This window comes from Pelodiscus sinensis, chromosome 5 (assembly GCF_049634645.1).
Source record: "Pelodiscus sinensis isolate JC-2024 chromosome 5, ASM4963464v1, whole genome shotgun sequence".
Lineage (NCBI taxonomy): Eukaryota > Metazoa > Chordata > Testudines > Trionychidae > Pelodiscus > Pelodiscus sinensis.
In genome coordinates this window covers 10250158-10263184 of record NC_134715.1, presented here as the reverse complement: position 1 = coordinate 10263184, position 13027 = coordinate 10250158, and the positions used below count along the sequence as shown (strand labels likewise).

The window sequence follows — 13027 nt, the reverse complement described above, 5'->3', positions numbered from 1 at the left end:
TGCGTTTTTCATGCAATATGATGCAAGTTAAGTCCATATTTGGCCTTCATCCATGACTTTAACTCCAAATGGAGTTAATAGGAGTTCTGTTTATCAATAAAAGGATGAATTTGATCCTTACTCTGTGTTAATTTAAGAACATAAGACAGGCTATACTGGGTCAGACCAAAGATTCATCTAGCCTAGTATCCTGTCTTCCTATCCATTTCCAGCTTCTTACAAAAGGAGGCTACGGGCACGATTCCTACTCATCCTGGCTATCAACCATTGATGGACTTATCCTTCATGAATGTATCTAATTCTTTTTTGAACCCTGTTAAAGTCCTAATCTTCACAACATCCTCTGTCAAGGAGTTCCACCAGTAGATGGTGTGTTCTATGAAAAAATACTTCATTTTTGTTTGTTTTAAACCTGCTACCTATTAATTTCCTAGTTCTTGTGTTTTGGCAACAAGTACATAACTTTTCCTTATTCACTTTCTCCACACCCATCATGATTTTAGAGACCTCTATCAGATCCCTTCGTCTCCTCTTTTCTAAGCTGAAAATTCCCACTTTTATTAATCTCTCTTCATATGGCAGCCGTTCCAAACCCCTAATCATTTTGTTGCCCTTTTCTGACTATTTTCCAGTGCCAAGATATTTGTTTGGAGATGAGGCAATCACATCTGCATGAAGTATTCAAGATGTGGGCATACCATGGATTTGTATAGAGGCAACAAGATATTATATGTCTTATTCTTTGAATATTTTAAATAGAAAGGCAGGGTAAAAATATTTAAATAAATATTCTCTATCCCTTTCTTAATGATTCCTAACATTCTGTTCGCTTTTTGATTGCTGCTGCACATTGAGCAGATGACTATCTTAAGCAGTTTAGTATCATCTGCAAATTTTGCAACCTCCCTGTTTACCCATTTCTCTAGATTATTTATGAATATGTCGAATAAGATTGATCCCAGTACAGGCCCTTGACAGCCACCGCTAGTTACCTCTCTCCATTCTGAAAACTGACCATTTATTTCTACCCTTTGTTTCCTATCTTTTAACCAGTTATCAATCCATGAAAGGACCTTCCCTCTTATCCCATGTCAGCTTACTTTGCTTAAGAGCCTTTGGTGAGGGATCTTGTCAAAGGCTTTCTGGAAATCTAAATACACTATATCCATTGAATCCCCGTTGTCCACAAGCTTGCTGACTCCCTCAAAGAATTCTAGTAGATTAGTGAGGCATGATTTTCCTGTACGGAAACCATGTTGACTTTTCCCCAACAAATTATGTTCATCTTTATGTCTGACAATTATGTTCTTTACTATAGTTTCAACCAATTTCAACCTCAGTACTGAAGTTAGACTTACTGGTCTGTAATTGCCAGGATCACCAACTATGCCGATTGTTCTTAAAATGATTTGGATATCTCATTTTAAAGGTATATGAGGCCAAAGTCTCCTGTACAACTCCCACCTTCAAATGTCACTTTAGTTGGGCCAAATCTTGCTATCCTTATGTCAGTTAATTGAACTAGAATTTATCCCACTGCACAGAGGACCTTATTTTGATCTCACTTATACTGATTTAAATCAGGGGTAACTCTGCAAAGTCAATAAAGTTACTTCAGTTTCTAAGGGTATGTCTACACTACGCCGCTAGTTCGAACTAGCGGGGTAATGTAGGCAAACCGCACTTGCAAATGAAGCCCGGGATTTGAATTTCCCGGGCTTCATTTGCATAAGCAGGGCGCCGCCATTTTTAAATCCCAGCTAGTTCGAACCCCGTGCCGCGCGGCTACACGCGGCACGGAGTAGCTAGTTCGGATTAGGCTTCCTAATCCGAACTAGCTGTACTCCTCATTCCACGAGGAGTACATTCCATGAGGAGTACAGCTAGTTTGGATTAGAAGCCTAATCCGAACTAGCTACTCCGTGCCGCGTGTAGCCGCGCGGCACGGGGTTCGAACTAGCCGGGATTTAAAAATGGCGGCGCCCGGCTTATGCAAATGAAGCCCGGGAAATTCAAATCCCGGGCTTCATTTGCAAGTGCGGTTTGCCTACATTACCCCGCTAGTTCGAACTAGCGGGGTAGTGTAGACATACCCAAACTGGCATAAATAGCAGAATTTTCCCCAAAAAATACAGGCATACTCAACAACATGTATTATATAAGATCAATATTCTCTGAGCAGTCTAACCAATAGTTTCGCTGTGCAAAACGCCACTGAATGAACTGATCAGCGGCACTGTTGATTCCACTGTGGCAGAAGAAATTATATAAACTGCATACTGGTGGAATAACTGCTTAATAGTGTATAATATTGCATATAAATATATGTGGGGGGATGTGCTATGCTTCACACTATGCCTTTCTGATTCAGAGCGAACTTTGTGGATGGAAATATTCTGGTTCCAATATGCTTTTAAAAATGAACAAAATAAGACCCCTTTTATAAAACTGTTGTGGAATATCATGAATGTTCCCATCTTATCCTGCAACCCTTGAGCATTCACTTCTCTTTTGAATTTCAGAGGGAGTTCTGGTATGCAAGAAAAATGCCGGATTGAGCCTGTGAGATTTGATTGAGCCCACATCAGCAAGGATATTCTGATTTAAGGACAGAGAAGTTCTTTATCAAAATGTAGATTGCCAGATGTCTGACTTTCTACCAGAATGCCCGGTTGAAAAGGGACCCCGGTAGCTTCAGTCAGCACTGCTAAACGGTCCATTAAAAATCTGGTTGGTGGTACTGAAGGGCTAAGACAGGGGAGTAGAAAGTTGTGAGAAGGAAGTTGGTGACCCTAATCAAAAGCATATTCAGACAGTACCTGTCCCATGCTTAACCCTTTATATAGACAGGGCTCAGTTCCAACTTCATATATGTGATGTATCTCGCTACTTTGGTAGCCTCATTACTGTGACATCTGAGTTCCTCAGAACGTTAATGGGTTTTGGCTTCACAACACCACTCTGCAGTGAGGAAATATGATGCCCATTTTTCTGAAGGGAAACTTGGGGAGATGGCAGATGAAGTGACTTGTGCTAATTTGCATGGGAAGTCTGTAGTTATGGCAAAAACTGAACACAGGTCTTTGGAATCCAATCCGATGCTTTTCCTGACTAGAACATTCTTCCACAGATTTCAATAGGAGAGACCAGCATGTTTCTGGCTAGAATCGGCCTTATAAATTCTCTTCTGACCTCATAGTCACACTGCAGCCTCGCTAGATGTAGCATACCTTCTGCATTGGAAGGGTAGATCACAGAACTGTTGATTCACCTGCGTTTCTTCCATTCTCCCCACTCTGCAGATTCTTTTACGGTTGGTGTGACCCACTTAGGCGCAGATAATCTAACGTGAGATGTTATTTACATGCTGCTGTTCAAAACAGAGAGTTTTGGAGCCATATTGCAGGCCATATGCTGCCTCCAGTCTGTTGTGTTGATGATATGTAGGAGCTGTGTTGTGGATCAGAGATAATGTGTCTCCTAGAGAATGGAAGCCATTGCCAATTTCATAGGTGAGATTTGGAGCCGTAATGAAATGCACTGGAGACAGGACCAGATCACCCTTTCCCAGGATAAAAATTGACAGAAGGAGGTTAAGAGGGAAAATAAACTCTGTGCAAGGTGCATAGAACAAGCCCTGGTTCCACCTCCCAAACCTCAAGGTCCACAAGCAGCAAAGACCATCTGTATTGGCACTGAGAAGCTGGGTCTCTGGCTCTGGGACTCAGATCCTCCAAGGTATTTAGGCTCCTGATGTCTATAGATACCAATGGAAGTTAGGAGCCAAAATACTTTTGAGAATCCGGGCCTGGGTCCATAGAACTGCCCCTCTACTTCCTGACCACAGAGTCTCTGCTGCAGTTGCTCTCAGGTCTCACTCACATGGAGAGGTTTGAGAAGTGTACACGCTTGCCTGTATTCTCTGTCCCCTTGTGTTTGAGCAGGGTGTGCGTGTTAACAAGGTGCACTCCCCCTCAAACCTTCTGGCCCCACCCAGCCAATGCCCAGGAACATAGGAGTTAGATCAAACCAGTGGTTTATCTAGTTTGACGTCCTGTCTCTGACTTTGGCCAGTACCAAATGCTTCCGATGAAGCTGAAGCAACCCAGTCATGGACGATTATGGAATCACTTGCTCATATGTTAACCTGCTTCTTAACTCTCATCAGTAAGTGGGTGATTTAGGACTAAGGCGGCATATTGCTTATTTTTAAATGTATATAAACTCTGGGCAGTAACTGCACATGTGCTTGGCATCCATACAGATGCCTTACCCTCTTCTGAATCCTACTAACCTTTTAGGCTTAGATTTTCAGAAGTCACTAATAAAGTCACTGTAACAGACTAACTCTGCTACCCCCTGAAGCTACTAATAATATTGTGTACCTCAATTTTTGGATGTCCAATTTGAGACACCACAAACAGGGTGAATGTTCAGCATGTATTGAAAATCCAGCCTCTTTCAAGTATCTGAGCACTCCATTTCCCTACTCACTTTTAAAACATTTGGCCTCAGGGGTGTTGCAGCAATTAATTCTACCCATTAATTATTCCCTGGTTTTAAAACACATTCTTTTCTTCAGTTGCAAATGTGTCACCTTTCTCTTTCATTGAATGTCACCTTGTTCTTGTATTCTCCAAAAAGAGAGGTAAGACCATTTGATTTACCTTCTCTATATCACAGGTTATTTTGTATACCTCTATCATTGAAAATACCTCCTAGGCTCTGATCCTAAAAGTTGCTCTATGCAAGTGACTCCCACTGTGTCATGGAGAGCCCCAAAGTTCACATATACGGAAAAATTTCAAAACTGAGATCCTTCTGATTTCTACCCTAACCTAAATGATTTCATTCCTTTCAATCTCTCTTCAGACAAAAGTCTCTGATCATTTTTTGCCTCTCTCTGAACCCTTTCTGTTTCTACTGCTCCATTGTAACATGGGGTGGCCAGAACTGAACACAATAATGGGATAGAAAATAATACTGAACATATTATAATAAATATTATAAATTGATGTTTATCCATTTATAATATTTTCTATCCCATTTTTATCCAGTTCTACATTTTTCTCCCTTTTAGATTGCTGCTGCACATTCAGCAGAGTTTTTCATCGTGCTGCTCACAATAACGCTCAGGTACGGTTTCTGGAGTGGTTACACTGAATTTAGAACCCAGAAGTGTTCTTAAAATAAGGGATAAGGGATCTTTCGGAAAAGGCTTTATTTTCAAAAAGATCTGCGTCTAGACTGGCGCTTTTTCCAGCAAAGCTCCGTGCCGAAAAAAAATGGCAGCCATTTTTATGCTAATGAAGCGGGGGAGATTTAAATCCCCGCTTCATTAGCAATTGCGATACATCTAATTTGCATCCCTTTTACGAAAAAGGGATGCAATCTAGATGTAGCCTAGATGTATAAGGCCCTGACAAAGTTCCCCACAATCTTCTCTAATCTTGGCACACACAGATTATTTAGAATCAGCTGGAAAATGCATCACTGTCCAATGTCCACCCTTCTTCCAGTTCCCTTATGAATATATTAAAAAACATCCTTGGAGCACCTTCTGTTAACTTTTTGCCATGTTAAGAACTGATCACTATTTCTTGTTGCTTGGCTATTTTTTAATGCATGGCAGGATCTATCCAAAGCTGTTTAGTCTTCTTGTGAGGCATTCATTCCCTCAGCCCACACTTTCCGCACATGTAGATCTTTGAATGTCTCAGGGTCACTGAAAAGGGAATGTGGCTGTGGAAGGACCTTACCAGCCCTATTACACTTGAGAAGGGGCCCTCCTTTGCTCCTGGATCCTGGGAGCATGATCTGCTTCATAATTATTTGGTAAGTCTATGGACCTTTCCTTTTTGTGTGAACACCCTTGTCTGTGTAATGCCTCTGAAAGTCACTACTAGGGATGTAAAATCCTGTTTAATCAGTTAACCCGTTAAATGTTATGTTTAACTAGTTAAGCACTTAAACGGGGGCAGGTGAGCTGAAATGCTCCCCCCACCCCCCCACACACACACTGCAGGTGGGGGCTGCTTAGCAGGGCTGGCCCTATCATGAGGTGAACTGAGGCAGCCACCTCAGGTGCCAGACTGTGGGGGGGCACCACTAGGACCCAGGGTGTAGAAAATCGTGTCTGCTGCTGGTGCATATGTAGGCAGCAGAGTAGGACCATGAGAGGAGTAGAACAGGAAGGAGGCAGAATTGAGACCTTGCAGAGTTTTGGCCCAAGCGAGGGGACACGGGGGCCTCATTTGAGCTCCCCCCCTCGGGTTCCAAAATGTTGTGGGCCGGCCCTGATGTTCATGCCGAGCTGAAGCACCCCCACACCTCCGCCTAAGGCAGGCCCCACCGGGCTGAAGCAGTGAGCCTGCAGTGAGCCAAGGGCTGCTCCAGCCCTTGCCAGTTAACCGTAACCGATAAGCATCACCTAATAAGGGTGATGCTTACCAGTTTACCAGTTAACCATTCACAACCTTACTTACTACCCTCTTTTCACATCTTCCTATGATGCTTCAGGAAAACACACTGAATCTTGGACCTTTCTGGGTGAAGAATGCTGATGATGACTGTCTTTGGCCACGAGTATCTCAGATGTTCTCCTATTTTGTAGTTTATTCCAGGTCTTAGTCAAATCATTTTAAAGGTGATCCTGTCTAGGTAGGAAGCAACAGAACAAACAAGGCTGAACTCTAGATAATACTGTCTGCTGTCGGTATGTTACGTCCAGTGAAGAAAATTAGAGATACCATTTGTCTATGCATAAAACTGAGCTATATTGCAGGGGCTGTAGATGAGTTGTATGTGTAAGTATGGATCAAACGCTAACTTGGGTACCCCTTTTCCACCTGTGTAAGAGGAGGGGGTTACAAATTAAAATGGATGATGATAGGAAAGAGAAGGATTCACGTCTTCTACATGCTCCTTGATACACACAAGAGCAGGGGAAGACCGGCCCAGCGAGATACCGGGAACTTCCCGGTGGGCTGTCCTCCTAAGGGCTGGCTGGCGGCTGCTGGAGGAGGAGGGGGATTTGTGATAGGGCGCCGCAGCCCTGCACTTTAAATTCCCCAGCGCTGCATGCTGGCCATGGGGCGGAGGGAGCGCATGCGTGGCGTGCTCAACTGCCACGCAACAAGTGAGAGGGGAGACGCCCGGGCGTGGCGTGACGTCACGGCCCAGGACTTTAAAACCACCCGGCTCAGCGTTACACCATGCGGCCCAGCTCCAGGTCCAGCATATGGTCTGGTCTGGAGCCCCGGAAGCAGCTGAGGCTCGATCGCAGACTCCAGCCCCACAAACTGGAAGGCAAAAGCCAGGTAGGGGAGGGGAAGGGGAAAAAATAGGTGGAAGGGGTGGGAGAGGAAGGGGCTTGTGCTAGGAGATGAAAATGCTCCGGGGTTTGGTCTCCCCCTGGAGCATGTGCTCCACCCCCCAGGAAGCTTCACAAGCTGCATTTGTGTGCGCACCCCCAGCAAACCACGCAAGCTGCATTTGTGCGTGCACCCTCCCTGGACAAAAAGGGGGGGGGAAACATTTTTTGATTGGGGCAGCAAAAAACCTAGAGGCGGCTCTGGACACAGAAAAAGGGGGAGGGGCATTCAGGGGTGATGTCAAAAAGGGGGAGGGGCACGCAGGAGTGACGTCATGGGGAGGGCCGTTCTCAACCCATTTCCCGGGCCTATTTCGATTGCCAGTCCGCTACTGCACGAGAGCCTGGGGAAGCAAGCTGGACATCAGGCTGGTGGGGCTGTGAATCAAGAGTCAAGGAGGAGACACATCTCTAAGAGGGTACTAAGGAGCAGCTATTCATGGAATTAATGCTGATCCTTGCAGAACTAACTTCCACTATGTTCCCAGGAGGACAGGCAAATTGGACAAGACAGTGGATAGATAGCTGCTTTGCTGGCTGAGTGCTCCCTTCCCCACTGTCATGAGGCAGTCCATGCTTATGAATATGAATATGACATAACTGGAATGTGCTTTGTGTCAGATACTTCATGTGAGATATTATTGGCAAGGTTGTTATCCACTGATTATGAGTATCCCCTTTGTATGTATTTAGCAAAATGGGGTTCTACTCTGAATAGTAACTATAAAGGTGATGTGGAAGGGCATTCAAGTTTGATGCCAAATGTGTACAGTTTGCTGTTAAAAAGATGTTATCTTGGTAGGGACCCTGCAGAAGTGCAGATTTTACCTGGAAACAAAAAATCAAGCTGCTTTCTTTCCTTCTTGTGCACAATCATTTGTAACAGAAGTTCTGGTGGCAAAATTCTGCCGCCAGTGATAACTGTGCAACCCGATGGTCTTCCAGTGACATGTTTCACTGTGGGTGCATAGATGTGAGTGACTGAAACCCTGAGCACAGTTCTGGTGCTAATGCACTTTTAGAAATAGAACAGGATTCACTCTAGTTTAGCTGTGTTGGCTGTCCAAGGCTAACAAGGAGAATACACTTCTTTTCATGGAGTGGTAATTAGTTATGACCCTGAATACAAAAGAAGGATAAATCTGTTCCGTCCTTGCAGGACTAATCTAATATTTTACCTAGTCACATAAACATGATATTTTGAATACCCTATAGCCCTTTACATTTTCAAACCATTATCTATCCATGTGTTAGGTATTACTAAACCCTATATTATCTAAATTCTTCATGGCATGGAAGTGTCAGAGGGGTAGCCACGTTAGTCTGTAATTTTAATAACAAGTAGTCCCGTGGCAGCTAACAAAATATATGTAGTATTGTACAATTCTGAGTCACCCTTTTTTTTTCTTCACTCAAGCTCATCTGAGGAAGTGGGTTTTGCCCACAAAAGCTCATGATACTGTGTGTGTGTGTGTGTGTGTGTGTGTGTGTGTGTGTATATATATATATATATATATATATATATGTTAGTCTCTAAAGTGACTCAGAACTACTCATTGTTTATTAATGATATAGGTGAGGGAATAAACAATTGGTATATGAAAATAGCAGATGAATTGGGTGAAACTGAATATCAACAAAGGCCAGAGGAGATAAGACCAAGAGACATAAGGAGATTCATTTGGGGGAAAAGGTAAAACTTACAGCTGGTGGGGGGCAATCTAAAATTGGCAATCAGGTGAAGAGATACATACAATGAAACCTAGAGTCTACTGAAAAAAGTAGACTGTGTAACATCAAATAAATACATGAAATGCTGACAATAAAATGCCTTAGATTCCAGGAAAGTCTCAGGAGAGGTGATGGGAGCCTCATGATGTGACAGATTTTAAAACGAAGCTTGGTCCAGTATCATTCATACAGGGAGCAGCGATGAAAATGCTGCATTAACAGGAAATAAGTTAACTCCCTTGGGTGACCTTAATTCTGCTCCTGGTCGGAGACGTTTTCAGCAGCGATTTCAACAGAAGCAGCTAGGCCAATACCGGGCAGTTTTGAAACCACGTCCCGCTAATCCTGGTCCAATACTGGGCGAGCTGACACCTCCGCCCCTCCCCCCCGGGAGAGTTTGCAAGGGGGCTGGGTCGGCGCCCCCTTTCCTCTTCTCTCACAAACTCCGGGGTCTCTCCTCCTAGGGGTTTCTAAGGAGCCCGGGTGTGGTGGGGACGGGGGAGTAGGCAGCGGGGCCCAGTGGCAATAGGGGAATGGAGGAGTGAGGACTGGAGGGGTGTCCTGGAGGGGAGAGGGGCTCCCTGGCTCCCAAGCCGCCTGCGCACCCCCAGCCCGAGGAGCCGCTAAATCTGGAAGACCCCTGACCCCAAGCAAAGCTGCAGTAGGACGCTGGGGGACCTGCGGGGGCTGCGTCTGTCCGGGGCCCAGCCCAGTGAAGCCGCATCAGCTTCGACCGCCCCGAGCTCGCCAACCCAGCGAGCACAGGGTCGCTGCGCCCTGGTGCCCAGGCCGAGCTGGGGACTTCTCCAGGGGGGCTTCCCCAGGACGGGCTGGGGCTCGCGATCACCGGCTACTTTCCCCTGGGACCACAGCAGGCACCGGGCAGGCTCACCCCGCCCTGCCCTCTGCTCCCGGGAAGCCCAGTCCCCGGCTGCTCGCAGGGTAGCTGCCCCCGACTCCCCGCGGAGCGCTGCCAGTCTAGGAGCGCTCCGGCCCCAGCGTTGCAGACTGAAGGAACCCGACCCAGACACCGCCTCCTAGGGACGTGCCCCTGGACTCTCCATGGAGTCAACACCGTTGCATTGATGCCATCAGCATCCACATCGCCTGTGCCTCGGGCGCCTATTCCCTGCCGCTCACTGACAGCCACGTAGGCTCTGCATGGATGTCTGCAGCTAAAGCCGCTGACACCCCCATTCCCTCGGGCTGCACCGAAACCATCTCCACACGGTCTGTATGGCACGTCCGGAGGCCTGAAGGGACCAGCGGAGCCTGCCCTCCCGGGCCGGGGACTATCAAACCCACATCATCCAATCTATGCCTGATGTATAGCCCTGGAGTCTGTCCGCGCGCGCGCGCGAGTGTGTACGTTCCGGGATAGAACGCTTGGAGGGAGCGATGGAACGATAGAACGCACGGATAGAACGCACGGATAGAACGTGCACACATCCCAGCTGGCAACACGCCAATAAGACCCGCCGAGGCAAAGAGTAGCGCAGTCAAAGGGAACAGCTCCGTGATTTCAGGGGGGACTGGAGCCTGCTCCGCGCAGTGGATCCAATAGTCCTTTATCCATTATGAAGGAAATGAGGCACACCAAGGTGGTGAAAGTGAAGTAAAAACCTTAAGTGTAGAGTGACTCAGAGAAATCAAACCCAAGCGGACTTGCCCAAGGCTACTTGGAGGGCTTTCCTCATCGCTCACAAAGTCTGCGGGCTCTCCTCTGTGTGATTTCTAAGCAGCCCGGGATATGGGGGCAGGGGAATAGGCGCATTGACTCACAGTATGTATTGATGAGCCTGTCCTCCTAGGACTGGCTGGAGATGAGACATTAGGGTGAAATTAATTATACTGGGGGTTTGGAACAGGTGCTACATGAAGAGAGATTAAAAAGACTGGAACATTTCATCTTAGAAAAGAGGAGACTAAGGAGGGAGATGACAGAGGTCTGTAAAATCATGACTGGTGTGGAAAAAGTGATTAAGGAAAATTATTTACTTGTTCCCCTAACCTAAGAGCTAGGGATCACCAAATGAAATTAATAAGTAGCAGGTTTAAAACAAACAAAAGGACGTTTTTCTTCTCCCAGAGCACAGTCAACTTGTGGAACTCCTTGCCAGAGGATGTTGTGAAGACCAGGGCTTTAACAGGGTTCAAAAAAAGAACTAGATAGTTCATGGAAGTTAGGTCCATCAATACTTATTAGCAGGGCTCGCCAAGCAGCGGTGAGACTTGCTCGCCAGCTGCGCGCTACCGCATGCTACGCATGCGCTGACCGCGCTGCACGGCCACACTGGGCTAAAATCTACTTGCCACAGGCGAGTAGATTATGTTAAGTGTGGAGCCCTGCTTATTAGACAGAATGGGTAGGAATTGTGTCCCTGGTCTCTGTCAGAGGCTGGACATGGATGATAGGAGAAGGATCCCTTGATGATTACCTGTTCCTTCCACTCCCTCTGGGGCACCTGGCATTGGCCACAGTAGGAAGACAAAGATACTGGGCTAGATGGACCTTTGGTCTGACCCAGTAGGGCCCTTCTTTTGTTCTTATTGTATTCAAAATAGGACTTACAGTACTGGCCAACTTTGCAACAGGACATACAAACCTTGTTGCCTGCAAACAGAGTTATGAACACGGTGCCCCAGGAGTTCAAATCTAAGTTTTTGCTTCTCTCAACTGTCTAGGCCTTTTGTGAACTTTTTCTTTTTCTTATAACTCTTTCACACACGCGCACACACTCAACACTCACAACAGCCATCCCAAGGCGAACATGCGCGCACCGTTATTATTCAAAACCTTCAACCTGGTTTAAATTACCATCGTTGCTGGGATTTGTTTCATCAACTAGTTGGATGTTTACAACTTCTAATTGCCATTTATTTGACGCAGATTTGTTTTGTGTTGCTTAATCTCTAGCCCCGGGTGTAAACAAAAAAAAAAAGGGGGGGGGGGAATCAAACGAGGGCAGAAAAGGAAAAAACCCAACTCGGGGAAGGATACAATATGGCATGTTTAAAATTGCCCCCCCTCCCTCCTTCCCATGGCGTGGCTCAGTGTTAACTAGTTCCGTGCTCACGGCCGGCAAGGCATTCAGGCAGAACTTGGCCTCTGCGCCCCGATGGCCCCAGTGCTGTGGTTCTGGGAGGGGATTCTAGCCAAGGGACTGGGGTGCCCTGCGCCCCTGTGGCAAAGCGGGAGTCTCCCGGCAGAGAAGGGAACTTACTTAAGAGGTTGGCTTCATGGGAGCCGTTGACTTTGCCATCCGGGTGGATCTGCAGATGGAAGCCAATGCCCACCCGGCAATAGAGGCTGCCCGTCCTGCGCCCCGATGGGCTCCACTGGACGCTGCTTCTCTCCGGCCCGCTCCCTTGGGCTGCCGAGAAGGCGGCAGGTGATGGAACGGAGGAGGTGTTGCCGGCAGCCGGTCGGAGTTGCGCTCCGGGGGCCAGTCGCTCCTGCTGAGCCGCGGCGATGAGGATCAGGTGGCCTAAGGAGAGGAGGCAGCTGAAGGACAAGCTCATCCTTCCAGCCGGGCGGGCTCCCAGCGCATCTTGCGTGCCAGGCTGCTGCCCCGTGTGCGCTCTGGCGCGGCTAGCTGCGCTCAGAAGGCATCGCCCCCCTGGCTGCAGCGAGCGAGGGAGCTCCAGAGCGCAGCGCTGGCACGGAGATATTTATAACCCGGGTGAGCTCACTGCTCCGTGCATGCCTGGTGCCTAAAGGAGGCTCGCTCCTCCATCCACCGCTCCGCCGGCTGCCGGGCTGGGGAAGCCCCTCGTGTCCCCGCGAGGAAGAGGTGAAGGGTAGAGGGGACGCAGCACCCATGTGCGCAATGGAGGGGTGCGGGTCGCGCCAGCGGGCCGGCTGCGCCAGCGGCTCTTTACGCACCAGCGGGCTGATTCCTATCCACGGGCAAAGGCTGCAAA

General features: G+C 47.3%; 1 protein-coding gene across 2 annotated transcripts in view; it reads right to left on the bottom strand.

The window, feature by feature from the left end:
• FGF5 (fibroblast growth factor 5) overlaps window positions 1-12672 on the bottom strand; it is a 40926-nt gene extending 28254 nt beyond the window's left edge. The window contains exon 1 of one of the 2 annotated variants that reach the window (XM_075929149.1): window positions 12328-12672. In XM_075929149.1, coding sequence (XP_075785264.1) covers window positions 12328-12625 — 298 coding nt within the window. In that variant the 5' untranslated portion in view covers window positions 12626-12672. The remainder of the gene's footprint in view (window positions 1-12327) is intronic. The other variant, XM_006110918.4, reaches the window with a different exon arrangement.
• Window positions 12673-13027: the final 355 nt, after the last annotated feature.